The sequence below is a fragment of the Castanea sativa genome, chromosome 5 (genome assembly GCF_040712315.1).
Source record: "Castanea sativa cultivar Marrone di Chiusa Pesio chromosome 5, ASM4071231v1".
NCBI classification, from domain to species: domain Eukaryota; kingdom Viridiplantae; phylum Streptophyta; class Magnoliopsida; order Fagales; family Fagaceae; genus Castanea; species Castanea sativa.
Genome location: NC_134017.1, coordinates 16482545 through 16505151, shown reverse-complemented (window position 1 = coordinate 16505151; position 22607 = coordinate 16482545). Strand labels below are relative to the sequence as shown.

Below are 22607 nucleotides of genomic sequence, written 5' to 3'. Positions count from 1 at the left end.
ATTGAATTTTCCCAACTCCCTAAAACTCATTCCACCTTCTATTTGCCTGACACAAAACCTCCCAATTTTTCCAGTGAATTTTCCTATGCTAGTTTACCACGTTATCTCCACCAAAATTTTTAAATTAGCATCTCATTATCTCTACAAAGACCCAAGGGAAGTTTAAAACATCTCATAGCAAAAGTGAGAATTGCTTGGACCACCGCCTTTAAGAGAACCTCCTTCCCTGCTTGTGACAAAAGTTTTTCCTTCCATCCTTGGAGCTTTCCCCAAACCCTATTTTTAATGTAATTCAGACTAGCTCTTCTATTTTTTCCAACCACAGCAAGTAGCCCCAAATACATCTTATAATGCTTTATCTCCGACACCTAGAGTTTTACTTTGATTGAATTTTTAACCTCTTCAGTCACTGATTTACTAAAGAATAATGTTGTCTTCTTTGTATATGTCATTTGACCTAAGGTTTTTTCATAGACTTGAAGAATATTCTGAATGTCCCCCATTTTTGCACAACAAAAAAGCAAGCTATCAATTGCACACACACAAAAAAAAAAAAAAAAAAATAGGAATGGGATTTTAGGTCCACTTCGACAAAGTGAGAAACCTTGAATACTCCCCTCAGCCACTACATGTTGGATTAGACCATTCAAACCTTCTGGGCATAAAAGAAATAGGTAAGAAGATAAATGGTCCCCTTGCCTTAGACCCCTAGTAGGAACAATATGCCCTCTCGATTCACCATTCACCATAATAGAAAATGAAACCGAGCTAATACACTCCAAAACCCACCCAATCTATTTAAAATAAAATCTCATTCGCTCCATAATTTCCAGCAAAAACTTTCACTCCGTCATATCATATGCTCAACTCATATTTAATTTCATAGTCATAAAACCTATTTTTCCGGACCTATTTGTATTCATACGATGTAATGTCTCAAAAGCGACTAAAATATTATCAGAGATGACCTTATCATATTGAAAAGCACTTTGAGACTCTAAAATAATCTGAGGCAAAATTATTTTTAATCTATTTGCCAGCACTTTTCAGATGAGTTTGTTTAAAATATTACACAATGCTATAGAACAAAATTCATAAATAGATTCAGGGTATTTTAATTTGGGAATAAGTGCAAGAAAAGTGTGGTTCAAACCTATCAAGGCCTTGCCTGAATTCAAGCAGGAGATAACTGCCTATGTTAGTTCATCCCCAATATTCTGCTAGTAGTGTTGATAGAAAATTGGGGACATTCCGTCCGAGCCTGGTTCTTTCAAGGGAGCCATTTGCTTAAGGGCAACCTCCACTTCAATTCTTGTAAAATCTGCTACCAGCATTTGATTCATCTCATCATCAACCACACGAGCTGTATACTGCACCACCTCGTCTATTTCTGTTGGGGCAGCGGATGTAAATAAATTTCTGTAATAGTTTTCCAATAAATCAGCAACCTTGTCATCTCCAAAACACATCTCCCCACTAGAATTTTTTAATCCCAGAATCCTATTTCTTCGAAATCGGTGTGATGCTTTATTATGGAAATAACTAGCATTCATGTCCCTAGATTACATCCACTAAGTACTTGCTCTCTGATGCCACATTTTTTCCTCTAGAGTAAGTAAACCCGAAATCTCTACCTTCAGCCCAATCATGCCAAACATGTCACCACCCCTCAACGCCACCACCTCTGCCTTTTTCAAGAGTTTTTTCTTCTCTACCAGTTGCTAAGTGATTTTACCGAAACAATTTCTACTCCACCATTGCAATTTATTTTGACAAGCACTAATTTTTGCACCACCTTTCTTATTGGGGACCCCCACTGTCCTTACCCTCCATGTCGCATTCACTGTGTCATTATACCCCCTCATCATCCAACCATACTCGCTCGAACCTCCATGGCATCTTTGGCTTTATCACCACCCCACTAGGATGAATCATTATGGGCTTGTGATCCAAAGACCCACACTCATGGACGGAGCCATGTTTGGACTTGGGGGGGCAATGGCCCCCCTCCCTTTTTAAAAAAAAATATTATTATTATTATATATATTAGGTACTAATTTTAGCAATTTTGTTTTAGAAAATTACACTTTTGCTTCCTTAAAAATATCATTGATTCTTTTAAGAGTATTGTTATAGTCACAAATTTTTCTATAACATTTTTACAGACGGTTAAGGTAACAAATTCTTATTGATTTGAATTTGAGCTTACCACTTACATTATTAGCAATTTGTAAAAAGGTTTGTAGTTCAAACATTTTCCACATTTTAAAGACCATTAAAAAATATTTATATGTCTAAAATCTAAAAAAGAAATATACAAGCCCAAAAAAATTAGTACAACAACAAAAATTATCAATAGTAAAACTAAAAAAAATAAAAAATTAAGCCTGATCAGCCAATTTTACTTAAAACAAAAAATCTAACCCTATAAAAAATTTTAAATAACTAGTAACTAAGCGACTAAGTAGCAACAAAGTCGAAGGCCAAAGTTATTGTACACAACCAACAGCAAAGCCGCCCCCTTTAACTCTAAGTTCTGGCTCCGTCCCTGCCCACACTCTAATGGGACTGAAAGCTCAAATAGTGTAAAACACTATTACTTGTTTAGACCCCCAATTTTAAACTTACGGCTAGATTGATTTTACCCTACTTAACTTGATACGGAATAAGAGTAAGAGTAACACAATCAGGCCAGAACTACTCTAAAGCATATGCATATTCAATAGACAATAAGTATAAAGCTTAAAGAGTAAAGGAAGAGAGATGCAAATAACGAAATAATATAGAGACATGTTATCGAAGAGAAAACTGAAATACTCAACAACAAAAAAAACCTCTCGCGACCCTCCAAGCCGAAGTAATCCACTAGTGAATAAAGTTGGAGTACAAAGAAATCAAAAAGACCCTCCAAGCCTGATCTACCCAATGTACTTGAACCATTCGAATTCCAACTCCCAACAGACTTCACCAAGTCTTGTCTTCACTAGTTATCCAAATTCCGCAATTAGCTCCAAATTGCATCCGCCAATCAATGGCTTCTTCCAATGCTTCTCACATGCACCAAAACTTCTCTCAACACTCAAATTGGGAGAGGTAAGTATTTGGACTAAGAACCTCTCAAGGATTTGTAATTAGAGAGGTAGGAGTAGAGGAAACCAAAAGAAATTTTGTAGACAATTGTGGGTCTACAATCTCTAACTCTTAAGTGTATTGCTAGGGTTTCTCTCTGAAAGTCTCCTTACAATTTTGTGGGTAATGTGGGCTTGTATATTATGTATAAAGAAATGAGAGAAGCACTCTTTAAAAACATCCAGGCAGAGAGTTTCGCAGGTCACTCGCAAGTTGGCCTAGTCACGAAGTGACTCGCAAAAACCAGTCTGGTATAAGTCTATTCAGTTTCCACGCATGTGCTTCTCATGTGGCCTTTCAGAGGTTGTCCACTCATGAGCCAATCGCGAGCGAGGCACGAACTTCATTGTGTTCACAATTCTTTGCAAAATTATCACACTCATCCCTTACATTAAATCCCACAAACATACAAGGAAATGATTGATCAAAGTACAACCAAATTTAACATAGAATTAGAGCCAACAAAATATAGTTGTAAATCACAACTTTATAGTAACAATTTTTTTTGCTGGAAAATGAGCACACCAATCAATCGACCCCATTGCTCTATCTAATCTTTCCCATATCAAAATCCCATTTGCAATATTTTTTGACCATGTAAATTTACTGCCTACATAACCTAAGTCCATCAGGCCACATTCATCCAAAGCAAGATTTTCATAAGACCATAGGTCGTACCCTTCCCCTTGTTTCTCATGAATTTTTTATATCTCATTAAAATCCCTTGCGCACAACCAAGGAATTGAGAATCGCTGATGTAGGTCCCCTAGAAGATTCCACGACTCCTTTCTAAGATGAGTTTCTGGAGCTCCATAACACCTTGTAAATCTCCGCACATCCTCTTTTCCTTTATTGATCAAAGCATCAATATGATTTGGAGAAGAGGATTCAACATAAAGTTCCATATCATTTTTCCAAAAAAGGGCCAAACCACCCCCTCTAGAAATTTTTAAAACACCATGATAACCACCAAACTGTAAACTATCACGAATCACCACTAGTCTTGCTTTATCCAGCCATGTTTTGGCTAAACCACTGCAGGATCTTGTGCCCCAACGATATTGCCAAGCTCTTAAACTATCTACTGGTTCCCAAGCCTCCGACAATTCTAACAGAGAAGACTCATTGGAATTAGGGGGGCTAGGAACCAGCCTCCACCAAAACCATGTTGTTACTTTCATCACCCTTTGAGACCTTGTATTTTTTATTTATCGACTCAAGTTTATTTGCCACAGGTGTAGAGTTTCTTTTTCCTTTTTTTTTCCACTAGAGACGTTTGTGCTGGAATTTGGCTTTGCTAGAGGCTGAGTAACTCTTTTCCACTTTTTTTTTGAGAATCCAGATAAAACTTTATATTAAGTCAGGCTAGAAAGGTCAACCTGAAAAATCGGTACAAGATCTCGTGGCACCTTATCCATCCAGACAGACATATGAGAGACTTCTTTTGCCTTACGGGCTAGGGAATGGGCTAGCTTATTCCCTATCTACGTACAAATAAGACACTGAATTTTGAAAAAAAGGAATTGAGAAACAGAGTATCATTAACAATGTGACCATATTGTGCCAAGTTTCGGTCTCCATTCTTCAAAGCTTTGAACAGAGACTCGTTGTCACCTTCAAGAACGATACTATCGAGACCAATCTCTAGTGCAAGTTCCATCGCTCGTCTTGCTGCTAGCGCTTCTAGCTCGATCACAGTGGCTGGTAATGGTATTTGTTGTGTTAGAGAAGCCAGGACGAGGCCATTGCTGTTACGGATGACAACTCCCAGACCCGCCTTACTTTCTTCAACGAATGCAGCCGTATCATAGTTTGCTTTAAAGCCGTGGGCTTCTGGAGGAGACCAAACCTTCTGGTGTTGATTTCGTTTAGGAATATGGAGCACTGGAGGGGCCAAAGCTTCAAGTCTTCTTTCTCTCGCATGCTCTATTATTCGGTCAATGGGCAGAGCAACCTTGCCTAGCCGAAGGTTATTCCGGCGATTCCACAAATTCCAGATGATGATGGAGAACAGCTCTGGATCCTTATTTCCTGCAAAAACAAAGTCTATTACGTCAGTAAAATCGCTGCTGCCCTTGAGTGCTTCGTGGCTCCACTTTGGAGTTTGACTCCACAATGGGTTCATCGTCGGGCAGTGGTACAGGGCATGGATCGTATCCTCCCGGTGTTGTCTGCAATTATCACACACGTTGTCTGTGGTGATTTTGCGGCGGACCAGATTCACCTTGGTAGGTAGGGAATTTGTGCACGCACGCCAAACCAAATTTTTAACCTTGTTTTGCACGTCCAAGCCCCAAATTTTTTTTCCATAGAGGTTTCATTGCTTCTGTGCTTGAGGGTCCTGGCTGCTGGAGTGTGTTGGTTTCCTGTAGGAATCTGTACCCCGATTTAACCGAGTATTGCCCATCAGGATTAAAAGGCCAAAGCAGTACATCCTCTTGAATGGAGCAACACAGTGGAATGTTTTTTATAATAGCAGCTTCAAAGTCATAAAAGACTTGGTCAAGCATATCTTCCTTCCAGGTTCTACTCACTAGGTCGATCAAGTCACTCACCCACATCGTACCAGCCCCTGCCATCCTTGGTGATAAAAATTTTGGTTTGTTTTTCACAGGTAACCAATTATCTTCCCACACCTGAATGGAATTCCCCATGCCAATTCGCGCAGACCGCTCCACGCTTTATTACTTCTCTTCCCTTAATTATGCTCTTCCAAGCATATGATGCATTATTCAGATTTTTTGCTTCCATCACAGTGGCGTTTGGGAAAAATTTGGCTTGAAAAACCTTGTAAAACAGTGATTGGGTATCATGAAGGAGTCTCCATGTTTTCTTAGCCAAGAGTGCATCATTATACATAGCTAAATTTTTGAAGCCCAACCCGCCTTGTGTCTTAGGTTTGCATAAGTCCGCCCATTTCATCCAATGAATTTTTCATCCATCACCTCTTTGTCCCCAAAAGAATCTACGAATCAAAGATTCAATTTCATTGCACAATGTGAGAGGCAACTTAAAGCAAGACATAGTATAGGTGGGGAGAGCTTGGGCAACAGCTTTAATAAGAATTTCCCTACCAGCTTGAGATAAGAGTTTTGATTCCCACCCTTGTAACTTCTTCCAAATCTGCTGCTTAATATGAGTGAAGCTCTCTTTTTTTGTTTCTGCCAACTAGGGAAGGGAGGCCTAGGTATTTCTCATAATGATGCACTACCTCTACTCCAAGCATATCTTTAATTCTATTTTTCATATCATCGTTGGTGGACTTGCTAAAAAAGAGTGTGGTTTTGGCTTTGTTTATTTGTTGACCAGAGGCCCTCTCATAAGTAGCAAGAATATTCAACAAAGTTTGGCACTCATTTTCAGTAGCCGTGCAAAAGATTAAGCTATCATCTGCAAAAAGTAAATGAGTTAGTTTAGGCCCATTTCGACAAATAGACACACCACGTATATCTCCATTGCTTGCTGCTTTACTTATCAGTCCATGCAATCCTTCTGTGCACATAAGGAAAAGATATGGGGATAAGGGGTCCCCTTGTCGAAGCCCCCTTGATGGGGTGATGTGGCCATGGGGTTCCCCATTTATCAAAACCGAATATGAAGCTGTGGTAATGCATGCCATCATCAATTTCACCCATCTATTTTGAAAATCCATTTTCATCAAGACTTTCTCCATAAAAGGCCACTCCACCCTATCGTATGCCTTACTCATGTCCAGTTTTAAGGCCATAAAACCTGTTTTACCATTATTGTGATTTTTCATATAATGTAGAGTTTTAAAAGCCACCAAGATGTTATCAAAAATCAAACGATCAGACATAAAAGCACTTTGGTGTTCTGAAATGAGTTAAGGCATAATAATTTTCAATCTATTGGCCAAAACTTTTGAGAAAATTCTATAAAGCACATTACTCAAACTTATAGGCCTAAATTGAGTCACAAATTCTGGGTTCTCAACCTTCGGAATAAGGGTGATAAAAGAGTGGCAGAGTGATTGTGGTAGCACACCAATGTTAAGATAGTGCAAGATGGAGTGAGTGACATCAGACCCAACCAAAGACCAATAAGTTTGATAAAACAAAGGGGGCATACCGTCAAGGCCTGGGGATTTTAAGGGAGCCATCTGTTCGACTGCCATCTCCACCTCCTCAATAGTAAAGACACTCTCAAGCTTCATGTTCATATCGGGTGTAACCACGTGTGGTATAACTTCTACCACATCAGTCAGGCCGCTAGGTTCAGCAGATGAGAAAAGGGTTTGGTAGAAGTTCAAAATAGTGTCATTTACGTGGTCTTGTCCCACACACCAATTACCCGTATCATCTCGTAACTTGGTGATATAGTTCCGACGGCGTCGTTGTGAGGCTTTACTATGAAAGAATTTTGTATTACGGTCCCCATCCCTAAGCCACATAATTCTTGAGCGTTGGCCCCACATCATGGATTCTTTAACAAGCAACTGATTGATCTCTCTTTCTAGCAACTTCATACGAGCGGAGTTCCCAGTCCGAGCTACCTCCTTTTCCGCACGTTGGAGTAATTTGTTTTTATTTTCTAGCTCTCTTCTAACACTTCCAAAACATTGTTTACTCCATTTTGTCAATGCCCTTCCACACTTGTCAATTTTATTGAGGATTCTAGTATCCCACGGGTCTGCAACTCTCTCCCTCCACACGGCTTGTATAATGTCAGTGCACCTTTCATCTGTTAACCACATTTGCTCGAATCTAAAGGGTTTGTGGAAATTAGAATCCATCCCCTCCGGAGTTATCCACAACGGTTTATGGTCAGAGGTAGTAACATCAAGGTGGTGGATTTTTGTACCTGGGAACATAGTGAACCAATCCGCAGTGGCTAGCCCTCTGTCAAGTCTCTCGAAGATTGTGTAATCCGCAAAATGCTTATGCCAAGTATAAGGAAAACCCACGTATCCCAAGTCAATGAAATTGCAATCATCCAAGACATCCCTAAAAGGTTGCATCTGTGAGTGTGGTCTTGGTCTTCCTCCCACCTTTTCCGACTGAAGAGTAATCTCATTAAAATCCCTCACGCATAACCATGGTGAAGTGTTCTTGCTTTTCAAACCTCTTAGTTTGGTCCACGATTCATGCCTTTTGTGAGTATTTGGTTCACCGTAGAAACCGGTTAATCTCCATTCATCAGGTCTATTTTTATTAATGGTGGTGTCTATATGGTTGGGAGAGAAAGTCTCAATATCTAAGTTGAAGTCTTCCTTCCAAAAGAGTGCCAAACCTCCTCCTTTATTTCTTCTCGGAACCTCAAACAAATTTTTGAATTGAATTTTTCTTTTCACTTGTTCTAGCCTAACCTTATCTGTCTATGTTTCGGCTATAAACACAACCGAGGGATCTTTTGCCCACACCAAGGTTGCAAGCTGATCTTCTGTCAATGGGTTCCCAAGCCCACAACAGTTCCACATTAAAAGACTCATTGCTTCTGGCAATCCTGATAAACAACCTCGGCCAATATCTGAACATTTTCCTTACCACTCTGAGAAACCACAATTTTCTTGTTAGGTGATGGGAATGACGAGAATGGCTCACTGACGAGTACAATGATACTGACGAGAGAAAAATCCCACGTCACTGACGAGGGCACCAAAATGGTTCAATGACAGCAGTAATGCCTCAAGCGGTTACGACACCAGCTGGGTAGACCGTTGGAGGCATATTAAAGAACCATTACTCGGCCAGGAGCACCATTAAACCTGGAATTAATGCCGTAACGGCTAGACACCAAAGAGAAATATATAAAGGAGAAGCACCATCCACACAAGGTACACAATTGCATAAAGAACAAATAAATTCCTAAAGAAAAACTCTATTTTCTTTTTTGAGCTAACTTTGGCATCGGAGGTGTTGTGGCAGGCACCACACCGGTGACCGAGTAAAGAAACTTGTCTTATCCGCAGGAGTGACACAGTGATCGTTTGGGCGGACTCCCGCCGGCTGGAATTCATCTGGACGAACCTTCCTCAACTGACGATATTCTGCTTCAACAGTTTGGCGCCGTCTGTGGGGACGACGTTCTCGCATTACGATCCGAAAGCGCAGTTCCTACCAACTTCAACATCCAGATGGAGTCCAACCAAGATCCAGCAGCTTTGGCTCAGCAGATTCAGACTCTTGTGGCCACTGTGGAAGAGCTCACCAGACAGAACGAAGAAATAAAGCAAAGGCTTCAGCAGGAAGAGAACCGATCGAGAGCAGTCCAAGAAGACGAAGGAGATAGCCATGGGAGAACTGATCGACGAAGGACCATCACTCCGGAGGAACAGCATTCTGATCTCCTCCAGGAGATGAGAAAGGAGATGAACGAGCTGAAAAATGCCATCAAGGAGAAGACGGATCGGAGCTTAGATAAAATGGTCCGGGCAACGGATTCACCCTTTACCATGGCAGTTTTGGAACGGCCAGTGCCACCAAAGTTTCGGTTACCTCAACTCGAACCCTTCGACGGACTCAAGGACCCCCAAGACCACCTTAATACCTTCAAGACGACGTTGGGTCTTCAACAGCCCCCTGACGAGATAATGTGTCGTTCGTTCCCTACCACACTAAAAGGTGCTGGCAGGGAATGGTTCACGAGGCTACCCACCTCATCTATTGACAACTTCGAACAGTTAAGTAACGCCTTTCTGCGTCATTTTGTCGGGGGACAACGTCCCAAAAGACCCGCGGACCACCTGCTCACTATTAAGCAAGGTGAAAGAGAGACCTTGCGCTCGTACGTGAAGCGTTTCACTCGAGAGACCTTGGAAGTGGACGATGCAGACGACAAAGTACAGCTGACGACATTCAAAGCCGGGCTTAGGTCTCGAGAATTCGTTGTCTCATTGGCAAAGAATCCGCCCCGAACGATGGCAGAAATGCTCCTAAAAGCGCAAAAATATATGAATGCCGAGGACGCACTAGCAGCCATTATGGACGAGGGCAGATCAAAAAAAGAGGGAAGGCACGAAGACGAACGTAGGGGGCAAAAGAGGGAGCGCCCAAACCGTCGGGGAAGTGACGTAGACAAACGAAAGGAAGAAAAGACGCCACGAACGGTAAAATTTACCCCTCTGATTATGCCTATTGATAAAATTTTGACACAGATCCAGGATCAACATTACCTTCAGTGGCCAAAGCCCTTACATTCATCCCCTAACGTACGGGACAAGAACAAATACTGCCGATTCCATAAGGATCACGGCCATTATACGGAGGATTGCCGAGACCTGAGAGGACAGATAGAAGAGTTGATACAAAAAGGAAAATTGCAAAAGTATGTCAAGAAGGGAGAACCCAGCAGGTTCAAAGACGAGGGTAAGGGCCAGCGAGAGCCTTCGACAAAGAATGGGGCCAGCACTCCTCAGCTACCGCAAAACGTGATTGGAGAAATACACACGATTGCAGGAGGGCCACCATCAGGAGGGTCATGCAAGTCCCTCAAGAAAGCACGACAGAGACAGGTGAATAGCGTCCATATGCTACCCCCATTCAAGCAGAGACGAACAGATCGTGACATATCTTTCAACGAAGAAGATGCACGAGGAGTAAGGCAACCACACAATGACCCCCTGGTTATAACACTCACGATCGAGGGATTCAACACGAAGAGGATACTTATAGATAATGGCAGTTCTGCAGACATTATGTACCTGCCAGCCTTCCAGCAGCTGAAACTTGATCCCAAGAGGCTGCGCCCCTTCGACTCTCCCCTCGTTAGCTTCAGCGGGGACAAAGTATACCCCAGGGGTATAGTAACACTAAAAGTCACGATAGGGACGTACCCGCAGCAGCAAACACGTCAGCTGGATTTTCTGGTAGTAGACTGCCCGTCGGCGTACAATGTAATCATTGGTAGACCTACGCTCAACAGATGGAAGGCGGTCACGTCCACATATTGCTTGAAGGTGAAATTCCCAACTGAGGACGGGGTTGGCGAAGCTAAAGGAGATCAAATCCTGGCTAGGGAATGTTACCAGGCTGTTGTGGCCACAAATGAGAACCACACATGGACGATAGAGAAGGAGAAAGAAGACAAAACGGAGGCTTTGGAAGCCGTTGAAGTCGTGGAGGGGGAAATCGTGAAGGTGACGAGGATAGGGACAGCACTAAGCCCCGAAATGAGAATGAAGCTCATTCAATTCCTCAGGGAAAACCAGGACGTCTTCGCGTGGAGTCATGAGGATATGCCCGGCATATCACGGCAAGTGATTCAGTACAGATTAAGCGTAGATCCCGAAAAGAAACCCGTCCAACAGAGGCGCCGCGTCTTTGCCCCAGAACGAAGCCAGGCGATCAACGACGAAGTTAACAAATTGTTGCAGGCAGACTTCATCAGGGAAGTGTATTATCCCGAATGGCTTGCCAACGTCGTGCTGGTAAAGAAAGCGAATGGAAAATGGAGAATGTGCGTAGATTTCACGGACCTAAACAAGGCATGCCCAAAGGATAGTTTCCCCTTGCCAAGGATAGACCAGCTGGTGGATTCCACGGCCGGGCATAAAATCCTGACGTTCATGGACGCCTTTTCAGGATACAACCAAATAAAGATGGCTGAGGAAGATCAAGAAAAAACCGCCTTCATCACGAGCCAGGGGCTCTACTGCTACAAGGTAATGCCTTTTGGACTAAAGAACGCAGGAGCAACGTACCAGAGGTTAGTAAACAAAATGTTCAGCAAGCAAATCGGCAGAAACATGGAGGTATATGTGGACGATATGCTCGTCAAGAGCAAAAAAGAACTGGCACACCTGGACGACTTGGAAGAAACATTCAATACCCTCAGGAGATATCAGATGAAGTTGAACCCTAGCAAGTGTGTTTTTGGGGTAACATCAGGTAAATTCTTGGGATTCATGGTGTCTCAAAGAGGGATAGAGGCCAATCCGGAGAAGGTGCGAGCAATACTAGACATGACGTCACCGAAGTCCGTCAAAGATGTCCAGAAGCTCACAGGGAGGATCGCTGCATTAAATAGGTTCGTCTCCAAAGCAACGGACAAATGCCTGCCCTTTTTCAAGACGTTGAAACAAGCTTTCGCCTGGACTGATGAATGTGAAGCCGCGTTTCAAGAGCTCAAACGCTACCTAAGTAATCCACCTCTACTAAGTCCGTCAAAAGAAGGGGAAAGCCTCTACTTATATCTGGCAGCATCAGAATCAGCCGTCAGCGCGGCCCTGATCAGGGAGGACGACAAAAAACAACTGCCAGTTTATTACATAAGCCAAGCCTTCCAGGGGGCAGAAGCCAAATACCCCAGAATTGAAAAAATTGCATTCGCCTTGATAGTAGCCTCACGGAAGCTGCGACCGTACTTCGAAGCACACCCAATATTGGTAATGACGGACCAACCGATCAGGAAGTCCATGAACAAGCCAGAGGCAGCCGGGAGAATGGTTCAGTGGGCAGTGGAACTTAGCCAGTTTGATATTGAGTACCTTCCCAGAACTGCCATCAAAGCCCAAGCGTTAGCAGATTTCATTGCCGAGTTCACACCTAAAGACGACGACAATTGCGAAGATGCTGCAGAGCGATGGACGATCCAGACTGACGGATCATCAGCCCGTAGAAGGGGAGGAGTAGGGATCGTTATAACAACTCCCGACGGAGAAAAACTCAAGTATGGAGTTCGACTCAAGTTCCCAGCCACCAATAACGAAGCTGAGTATGAAGGAATACTGACAGGGCTGAGAATAGGGAAGGCAATCGGAGCAAAAAACCTGGTCGTCCAATGTGACTCGAAGCTAGTGGTAGCACAGATCAAGGAGGAGTACGAAGCAAAGGAGGAAAGAATGCAGAAATACCTCAAGATAGCAAAGCATTTGGCCCGGGAGTTCGACAAACTGGAGTTCATGCAGATCCCGAGAGGCCAGAATATGGAAGCAGACGAGATTGCGAAAATAGCATCGTCAGAGGATGAACCTGCATCCACGGAGCTGACCATGGAGATACAAGAACGCCCCAGCATCGAGGAAATCTCGATATTTGCAGTCCAGGGAATGAACAGCTGGATGGCGCCAATCATATCCTTCCTCCAAGACGGGCACCTCCCCCAGGACCCCAAAGACGCCAGGAAGGTCAAGCAAAGAGCAACCAGGTTCACCATTCTAAATGACCGATTATACAAAAGAGGTTTTTCCCTACCATACTTGAAGTGTGTCAACGTGGACGAAGCCAGGTACATCTTAGAAGAGATACACGAAGGCGTGTGTGGGAACCACGCTGGCCCCAGATCCCTGGCGAGCAAAGTCATTCGAACAGGTTACTTCTGGCCAACCATCCAAACAGACGCAGCGCAACTCGTCAAAAATTGCGACAAGTGTCAGAGATTTGGAAACATCCAGCGACTCCCAGCGGAGAAGTTGACGACCATATCATCCCCGTGGTCATTCGCACAATGGGGAATCGACATCGTCGGACCGTTACCCCCGGGGAAAGGACAGGTAAGATTCCTCCTCGTCGCAATTGATTACTTTACAAAATGGGTGGAGGCCGAGGCAACGGCATCCATCACCGAAGCACGAGTCCGTAGCTTCGTGTGGAAAAATATCATCTGCAGGTTCGGAATACCACGGACGATCGTCACGGACAACGGACGACAGTTTGATAACCAAGGCTTCAGAGACTTCTGTTCCGGCCTCGGCATCAAAAATCAGTTCTCATCCCCTGGGCATCCACAGGCGAACGGGCAGACGGAAGTAACAAATCGGACATTGCTCCAGATGATCAAAACCAAGCTGGACGAGGCTAAAGGTGCCTGGCCAGAAGAAGTACCCAACGTGCTGTGGGCCTACAGAACCACTGCAAGAACTCCAACGGGCGAAACCCCATTCAGGCTTACATACGGCACCGAAGCAGTAATCCCGGTCGAGGTGGGAGTAACCAGCATCAGACGAGAAGCATTTCACGATGAAAGCAATGACCAACAATTACGAGTAAATCTGGACTGCCTGGACGAGGTAAGAGACAGAGCTTCGAACAGGATAGCAGAATACCAGAAGAAAATGACCGAGTACTACAATAAAAGAGTGAGACTCAGACGACTCCACGTTGGTGATCTCGTCTTGCGGAAGGTGACGACAGCAACCAGAAACTCCACCCAAGGAAAGCTCGGCCCCACATGGGAAGGACCTTACCGAGTCACTCATTACTCCAGGCAGGGCAGCTATCACCTGGAAACCATGGACGGGAAAGCACTTCCTCGACCATGGAACATTGAACATTTAAAGAAGTACCATGAAAAGGTGTGACAAGCGAATGTATTCATTTTTCTGAAATTAATAAAAGCATTTCCTACAGTCGTGCTAACAGACCAGTCCACATTACTGACGAGACACAAAGAATGTCTCCAAAAAAAATCTAAGTAATAAAATTCCGCATCGACGGATGTATATTACTGACGAGACACAAAGAATGTCTCCAAAAAAATCTAAGTAATAAAATTCCGCACCGACGGATGTATATTACTGACGAGACACAAAGAATGTCTCCAAAAAATCTAAGTAATAAAATTCCGCACCGACGGATGTATATTACTGACGAGACACAAAGAATGTCTCCAAAAAATCTAAGTAATAAAATTCCGCACCGACGGATGTATATTACTGACGAGACACAAAGAATGTCTCCAAAAAAAAATCTAAGTAATAAAATTCCGCACCGACGGATGTATATTACTGACGAGACACAAAGAATGTCTCCAAAAAAATCTAAGTAATAAAATTCCGCACCGACGGATGTATATTACTGACGAGACACAAAGAATGTCTCCAAAAAAATCTAAGTAATAAAATTCCGCACCGACGGATGTATATTACTGACGAGACACAAAGTGTCTCCAAAAAATCTAAGTAATGGGATCTTGCACCGACGGATGTATATTACTGACGAGGCACAATGAATGTCTCCAACAAAAAAAAAAATCTCTAAGTAATGGGATCTTGTACCGACGGATATACGTTACTGACGAGACACAAAAAATGTCTCCTAAAAATCTAAGTAATGACAGGTGTGCATTACTGACGAGATAGAGAGATGTATATTCCAAGTAAAACAAAACAAGTAGCTACAAAGAGCAGTGAGCAATTACTTTAAAGCAAAAATAATAGTCTCAAAATATAAGTAAAATTGTTCCCAAGTTAAAGCCCAAAATACAAAGGGCACACCAAAAAAAAAAAAAAAAAAAAAAAAACGACACAAGCAGAAATTATAAAAAGTTTTCACTCGTCCTCCCTTTCATCAGCAGGAGGGACTTCAGCTGGGGTACTGGCATCAGGAGCAGATTGCTGCGCAGCCTCGTCAGCAGCCATCTCTCTATCTACCTCCTCCATATCTAGCATCGCCAAGTCTACTCCAGAGGGGTGTTTGATTAGGTATCTTCGCAGCAACTCGAATCCCTTGAAGTACCAGCTAAAGAGGACAGAGTTGTACTCTTCAGTTTGCTGGAAGCCCTCTATTGCCCTTGCAGCAACCCCTTTCAGCCTCTCCCGAGCAGAAGCTAGTTGTTCGTCCTTCTCTAGAACCAACTGCCGCTCGGTTCTAAGGTCGTCCTGAATCTTCCTGGCCTCTTCCTTGGCAGCATTAACTTCACCCATGGCGACTATAAGCTCCTTCTTGAGCTTTGAGTTGTCCATCTCCAAGACCGATATCTGCGATAAAGCTGACTCGACCTTGGCCTCTTGAGCTAAATACTCAGAGGAAAGATGAATACTTTCCCCCAACACCTGTAGAACACATAGGGGGGTCAAAAAAAAAAAAACAAAAAAAAGGGAGAAGGAAGAAGTGAACGGGCATGTGAAACAAAAATAACACAAGGGCATTACCTGGACCAGCTTGTGCAACTGACGACCCACAAGATCCTTCGCTGATGAGCCTGAGAAGATCCTCAAGTCGTCCGCCGTCACCACCTCACGAGCTCTGTCCACAGCAAGTCTCTCGTCGTCCCAGATTGACGACGAACGAGAGTCAACCTTCTCCTTCCCCTTGTCTGAAGTTCGCTGCTTCTTAGAAGCAGGAGTGGGGATTTCCTCGATAGAGGCGGCAGGAGAGGCTGACCTCGTCGTGTCAGTCCCGGAGACGAGATGCGTAATAGAAGCTGCAGGAGTAACCGGAGGGCCCGTCCCGGTAATGCGGACCACCTTTCTCCCAAGGTGGGATAAAGGTTCGTCCTTTTTTGCTCTCATCTTGTCATACATGCCTTTGTTAAATTTGGTCGTCATCTCTGCGAAAAAGGAACGTATAAAAAAAAAAAAAAAAAAAAAAAAAAAAAAAATTTGAAAGGAACATTCATGAGAAGGAAATACACAAGGCGCAAATTACTTTTTTTGCCTTCAATCCGGAGGTTACGCAAGACGAAAGCAGAAGGTTCGGGGCCGAGACAATAGAATGCGAGAGTGCGCGGGTCTACAAGGTCGTCCCAATCCACAATTGTCTGCGCGTACTCAATCGCCTTCTCCACTCGTTCCTTATATCTGCTCTTGAGCTTAGGGCGCCTTTTTACTGCGCAAAACAATGAACAGAGGAGTTAAAAAAAAAAAAAAATTTGGAGAAAATCAAGTTCAACGAAGCTCGGGTGACGGGAATAAGTAATGACGCACCTAAGTTTGGGGTCCTCCACTGACGAGATAGCCTCGGGAGTTCACCCCAAACCCCTCCAGAGGGGGTTTCAAAATCGTCCCCCGACACAAAGAAGAACCGGGATTTCCAGTACCTGAAAGACGAGGGTAAATTTCGGACGATCCGGGTCCTCTTTTCCCATGGGACTAACTCATAATACCCGAACTCTTTAGATTCCTTTAGACGGTACAAATAGGTGAGCTCGTCCACCCTAAGCTCTCCCCCGTCTGTAGCGGCCAGCCATATTCCCATACAGCTGACCAGTATCCTCCAGGAGTTAGGCATAAGTTGCCCCGGAGCAATGCCGTAACGATCTAACAACTCCATGAAAAAGGGATGAACCGGGAGCCTCAACCCGCAGATAAAAGAAGACTCATAAAAACAGACCTCCCCAGGGAAAGAATGACAAGCCCGATCCTCCTTGGCTGGCAATCGAACCCTAACCCGCTCCGGGAACTGAAATCTTTCCCTAAATCTACCTAAAACCTCAGAATCCAGACCACATACCTCTCTAAGGGCGTGGAAAGCCCTGACCTCCCGGAAGGAAGAGACGGCGGTATCTCCCCCCACTGGATCGTCACTAGATGACAGCCCGGTCTCAAGTTCACTCGTCCTCACCTCAGACATCCTTTCCCACTCCCTTAACAAATTCCCCAACCAATTGACGGATAGACGAAGTAATGGCAACAAATCGGCCACCACCACTCCCAAACCGTTACCCTCTGAGATAAAACCCTTAAAATTTGGGGAAACCCCTACAAACCCTCCTAAGCGCGCAAATAGGAAAGAAATCGAAGGACAAACAACCCAAACCTCAGAACTATCTATCATGGAAAGACCAAAGAAGCTAAAAAAAAAAAAAAAAAGGAAAGAAGGAAAAAGGGGGGCATCAGAATCTCATTATTAAGAAAAGGGGAAGAAGAAAAAGAAGAACGAAAGGAAAAGGAAAGAACATACCTCAAGCTAGAGAACCCTGCCTTGCACCAACTTTGGAGAGATGGAGAATGCGCACTAATTCACAGAGAAAATTGAAGGAATAGGAAGGGGCACAAACAGGAAGTTTTAGAAGATAAGAAACAAAAAGAAGAAGAAAAGTGGGAGTTTTTAAACAAAAAAAAAAAAAACCGCAACTTAGCGGGAAACCCAAGGGTCGCACAAAACTGCACCCACCAGTGAGCGACACGTGGCAACAATCAGAAAGGCGCCACCACTACGCCTTTATTACAGCACGAAACCCCATCTGCAACTCAAACGATTCGCATTCTGAGGACAACGTATTCGAGCGATTCGCATTCTGTGGACGACATACTCGATCCTGTGGACGACATGACGCGTCATGACGACCACATGATCCGGGGGCATCTGATGGGAATGACGAGAATGGCTCACTGACGAGTACAATGATACTGACGAGAGAAAAATCCCACATCACTGACGAGGGCACCAAAATGGTTCAATGACAGCAGTAATGCCTCAAGCGGTTACGACACCAGCTGGGTAGACCGTTGGAGGCATATTAAAGAACCATTACTCGGCCAGGAGCACCATTAAACCTGGAATTAATGCCGTAACGGCTAGACACCAAAGAGAAATATATAAAGGAGAAGCACCATCCACACAAGGTACACAATTGCATAAAGAACAAATAAATTCCTAAAGAAAAACTCTATTTTCTTTTTTGAGCTAACTTTGGCATCGGAGGTGTTGTGGCAGGCACCACACCGGTGACCGAGTAAAGAAACTTGTCTTATCCGCAGGAGTGACACAGTGATCGTTTGGGCGGACTCCCGCCGGCTGGAATTTATCTGGACGAACCTTCCTCAACTGACGATATTCTGCTTCAACATTAGGTAACACAGTATGGTTTGTGAGGTTGCTAGTTGATCTTTTCTGCCCCAGTACTTCAGTTGTATCTGAAGTTGATTTTATTCCATTTCTACAAATACGTTTCCAGGTCGCTGGGTTGGTTTTGTTTTGTTGGGGTACGTTCAAGTTTGAAATATTCGAGAGAGGGGTGAGTATTGTTGGTTGCATGGAGAGAGTTTTGCATGGAATATCAAGGTAGTGAGGTGTCGAAATATTATGGGATAGTGGGGAGTTTGCTTTATTTGGTGGGGTCTCTGTCGATTGGGAAATATCAGGAAGGGGTTTGGGTGGTGTCGGTGACTTTGTAGGACACGTGGGTGAGGTACCATCTTGTGTAGTTAGGATATTATGGAATGACGTGGGTGTATATTTGTTTGGAAGTAAGATATCATGGTCTGACGTTGGTGGGAAAATATCATGGGATGGTATGGGTGGTGGAAAGTTTTTTTGGGATAGAGTTTCATGGGATGATATGGGTGGAAAGCTTTTTTGGAGAAGGATTTCATGGGATTTGTTTTCTGGCAGAGGTAAATCAAATCTGTTTAATTCTTGGTCAATATCTTCAATAGCTTTTTCAAACAGATCCACTTGAGGAAACTGGTGCGTAGATTCTGGGTGTGATTGAGACAGGTGAATAGTGGACTTACCAGCAAGGAATGGATCATCAACTTGCGGATTTCCAGCTTGTCCTGGTCCAGTGCTTTCCATATCGGGCTGGGTTACCTTATTGGGCGAGGTTGGCTTAGCCTGCCCCGGCGAGGGCTGGTTTGATTGCTAGGAATGTTCGGCGGTGGAGTTCGCCGATCTCTTCGTGTAAAAGCCTAGAACTGAAACCACTGCCCTGTTCTTTCCGTTGAACGGCAATGCCTTAATCCAAGGGCCATATTGCTTCTCTGTTTCAGCCAACATACCTTCGCTCTCAATCCACCTGTCGCAGTCTTTATCACTGTGCGTCAAACAGCCACACCAAAAACACAAGTTAGGCAGCCGTTCATATCTAAAAGTGACCCACTGTTCCCTATTATCGTCTAAAGCAATTACCCGTCCCCTACAAAGGGGTAGGGAAATATCCACCAAGACCCGGACCCTCATGAAACTACCACCATCTTCCGTAGGAGCATTGTGTAAATGGCAGACCTGACCCACAGTCTCACATAAACCCTCCGCCACCTCCTTGTTCATGAACCTTACCGGGATACCATGTACCTGAACCCAGAAATGGGTGAGGTTGAAGGACAAATCCGCTATCTCAGAATCTGCTTCATACCGCTGCAACACCATAATGTTTTTATCATAGCTCCATGGTTCATTTGCAAGGATATTGTCCACGTCTGCCTTGTTTTCAAAGATGAATAACACTATATGATTTCCGAGATTTTTTAGTCTGAAGCCATTCTTGGATTGCCATAGGGGTTGGAAAGTTGCAGCGATGGCGTCCATATTCAAAGCTCGTTTCGTAAAAAAATTTGCAGCAATAATATACTCTGTTGTAGCCAACTCTGATTTCATACGAAATTTGGGACCTTCCCTTTGTGAAAGAGAGAGCCCCTTCCATTGCGTAGTGAGTTCATCCAAGGAAATAAGAGTACAGTGTTTCCCTTGACCCCACGAAGAAAGAAACCAACAAACCTTAGAGTAAACTTGTTACCTAAGGACAAAGACACCTTCTGTGAGGGACGACAATTCTACCGCCTAGAAGAAGTTAGGGTTCCTAACTTTCACTAGCGACTAGGGAACTTTATTACTGACATCTGGCAGAGGATCATACTTGCATAACTCTATCAATTTCATCAATATGGTGCCAAAATAAAACATTGGGGCATATACGACCATCATCCACATTTAACACCGTAGGTAACAATAACTCTGCCTTTGGTAACCCATTTTTTTCGGCTGCACATTCTCCCCCTACCCCAATCACACTATCCGCTCTCCAAATATATCGCATAAAGGATCAACAAATATTGAGGGAAATAACTCACATTGATTATTTTGGTCCGGTACAATTGAAGGAGGAGAAAAATCCGGAGTTGACTCTTTTGAACTCAAATCTTGCCTACCATTAATCTCAACATTAAACTCCCCCACAAATTCATCAGTTTCCATATCCAAGTTGCCTCCCCTGGAGGCACTTTCTCATGATTTCCGGCCTCCGTGGTTGGGATGGAACCTTCTGCCTTCTTTGCTTCCTTCCTATCCAAACCCGACCTGTCATGGTATCCCGGGACAAAATCACAATTTTTTTGGAAGCTATCCAAAAAAAGCAGAAGCTGTCCAAAAAAGCCCGTCTTGAATATTAAAAACATCATAATAATGGCAGAACCTTAAAACAAAATTTAAAACTTTTTGCTATATCCAAGTAATTTAATTTAAGGTACCATAATTGTAGAAACTAATTAAAAGTGAAGAACTTTCCTAATATGGTGCAGATTATTTGAAAGGACAATAATTAGATAGCTTCAAATAAATAAAGACCTTTCAATGACTAATTAAAAAAAAACATCCCAAAAAAATTATGGGACAATCACTCCTAAGAAAACACTTCATTTAAATATATAAAGTCTGTATTTTTGGGACTCAAGTGATGGTTCAACCTAATGGCATATTTTGTAGATTGTAGTGCCTCGTCATGTTTGTGATTTAAAAACTTTTGCCACATGCACGTTATATAAAGTACTTGTAGACCCTCCTCTTTTCGCAATATTTATTAGGTCACTCTTATGAGCACTAAAATATCAACTACAAGGTTTCTCCGCGCACACCCACACACACAAAATAATAATTAAAAAAAAATTCAACTACAAAGATATTGGCAAATATGACATGTTGTAACGATATATTGAGAAAAATGAAAAGAGGGACTCGTCTATGATCTATGACATATTGTAACCGTTATAGTTTTTATGTTAATAATAAGTTCAACACTGCCTTAAAAAAAGGGACTATAATAATAGAATCTTTTTTCTTTTTTTTTGAGAAAAATAATAATAGAATCTTAAATGCTAAACTAAAGGGAAAAAGGCACTATAATAATAAAGCTTATGAGACACTACATACTATGCATTCTAGAAAGAAGGGTAGGACAGGCTCTTTGGCTTTGAAGTTAGATGTAAGCAAAGCATATGACCGGGTGGAATGGCTCTTTTTACAAGGTATCATGCAGAGATTGGGTTTTCCTGAAAAATGGATTGATAGAGTGATGAGTTGTGTTACTATTTCATCCTTCTCTATTTTAATTAATGTGAAACCTTATGGTAATGTGCTTCCATCTAGAGGACTTCATCAAGGAGATCCTCTTTCACCATATTTATTTTTGTTGTGTGCAAAGGGCTTTACTTCTTTATTGACAAAAGCAAAAAGTGAGGCAAGAATCCATGGAATATCTATTTGTAAAGGGGCACCCAAAGTCTCTGATTTATTATTTGCAGATGATTCATTATTGTTTTGCAGGGCAACAAAAAATGAAGTGGACACCATTTCAAAAATCCTTCAGACCTATGCTAATGCATCAGGACAGTGCATCAATTTGGAGAAATCCTTAGCCTATTTCAATAGCAATACATCTGCTGATCAAAAGCAAGATATGCAAAGAATTTTGGGGGTACAGGAGGCGAGTAGATTTGATTCATATCTGGGGCTGCCAACTTTAATAGGGCGAACTAGATACCATACTTTCTCGAACTTATAAAATAGAATATGAAAACAATTATAGGGTTGGAAAGGTATGATGTTATCCAAGGCTGGTAAAGAGGTGTTTATTAAGGCAGTGACTCAATCTATTCTCACTTATACTATGAGTGTATTTCAACTCCCTATGAAACTTTGTGATGAACTTGATGCGATGTGTGCTAAATTTTGGTGGGATCCGGTCGGGAATGAAAGGAAAATTCACTGGAAAATTTGGGAAAAGTTGACGTTTTTGAAGAAAGATGGAGGAATGGGTTTTAGGGATCTAAGAGATTTTAATTTAGCTATGTTAGCTAAGCAATG

The 22607-nt window shown here is 42.9% G+C and overlaps 4 protein-coding genes across 4 annotated transcripts; 1 reads left to right on the top strand and 3 right to left on the bottom strand.

Annotated features, from left to right (window-relative positions):
- Positions 1–4609: 4609 nt before the first annotated feature.
- LOC142634830 (uncharacterized) lies at positions 4610–5783 on the bottom strand. The gene is made up of 2 exons (XM_075809084.1): positions 5402–5783; positions 4610–5160 (listed from the first exon to the last, which is right to left on the bottom strand). The coding sequence occupies exons 1-2, from the start codon at positions 5781–5783 to the stop codon at positions 4610–4612; spliced, it is 933 nt and encodes a 310-aa protein (XP_075665199.1).
- Positions 5784–6259: 476 nt separating this feature from the next.
- LOC142634829 (uncharacterized) lies at positions 6260–9182 on the bottom strand. The gene is made up of 3 exons (XM_075809083.1): positions 9044–9182; positions 7219–8313; positions 6260–6861 (listed from the first exon to the last, which is right to left on the bottom strand). Exons 1-3 carry the CDS (start codon positions 9180–9182, stop codon positions 6260–6262), a joined length of 1836 nt encoding a protein of 611 aa, XP_075665198.1.
- A 41-nt stretch (positions 9183–9223) lies between these two features.
- LOC142634828 (uncharacterized) lies at positions 9224–14386 on the top strand. Its single transcript, XM_075809082.1, has 2 exons — positions 9224–11544; positions 12007–14386. Exons 1-2 carry the CDS (start codon positions 9224–9226, stop codon positions 14384–14386), a joined length of 4701 nt encoding a protein of 1566 aa, XP_075665197.1.
- Positions 14387–19391: 5005 nt separating this feature from the next.
- Positions 19392–20126, bottom strand: LOC142634827 (uncharacterized protein At4g02000-like). Its single transcript, XM_075809081.1, has one exon. It carries the CDS (start codon positions 20124–20126, stop codon positions 19392–19394), a length of 735 nt encoding a protein of 244 aa, XP_075665196.1.
- Positions 20127–22607: the final 2481 nt, after the last annotated feature.

Coding starts and splice junctions, on each gene's coding strand:
- LOC142634827 (XM_075809081.1), bottom strand. CDS start 20,126: ATGAAATCAGAGTTGGCTACAACAGAGTATATTATTGCTGCAAATTTT.
- LOC142634828 (XM_075809082.1), top strand. CDS start 9,224: ATGGAGTCCAACCAAGATCCAGCAGCTTTGGCTCAGCAGATTCAGACT. Junction 11,545..12,006: donor GCGAATGGAAAATGGAGAAT/GTGCGTAGATTT, acceptor GGTGTCTCAAAG/AGGGATAGAGGCCAATCCGG.
- LOC142634829 (XM_075809083.1), bottom strand. CDS start 9,182: ATGCGAGAACGTCGTCCCCACAGACGGCGCCAAACTGTTGAAGCAGAA. Junction 8,314..9,043: donor CACTCCTGCGGATAAGACAA/GTTTCTTTACTC, acceptor CCAACCATATAG/ACACCACCATTAATAAAAAT. Junction 6,862..7,218: donor AAAATCCCCAGGCCTTGACG/GTATGCCCCCTT, acceptor ATGGTAAAACAG/GTTTTATGGCCTTAAAACTG.
- LOC142634830 (XM_075809084.1), bottom strand. CDS start 5,783: ATGGGGAATTCCATTCAGGTGTGGGAAGATAATTGGTTACCTGTGAAA. Junction 5,161..5,401: donor GCTTGGACGTGCAAAACAAG/GTTAAAAATTTG, acceptor TTGTTTTTGCAG/GAAATAAGGATCCAGAGCTG.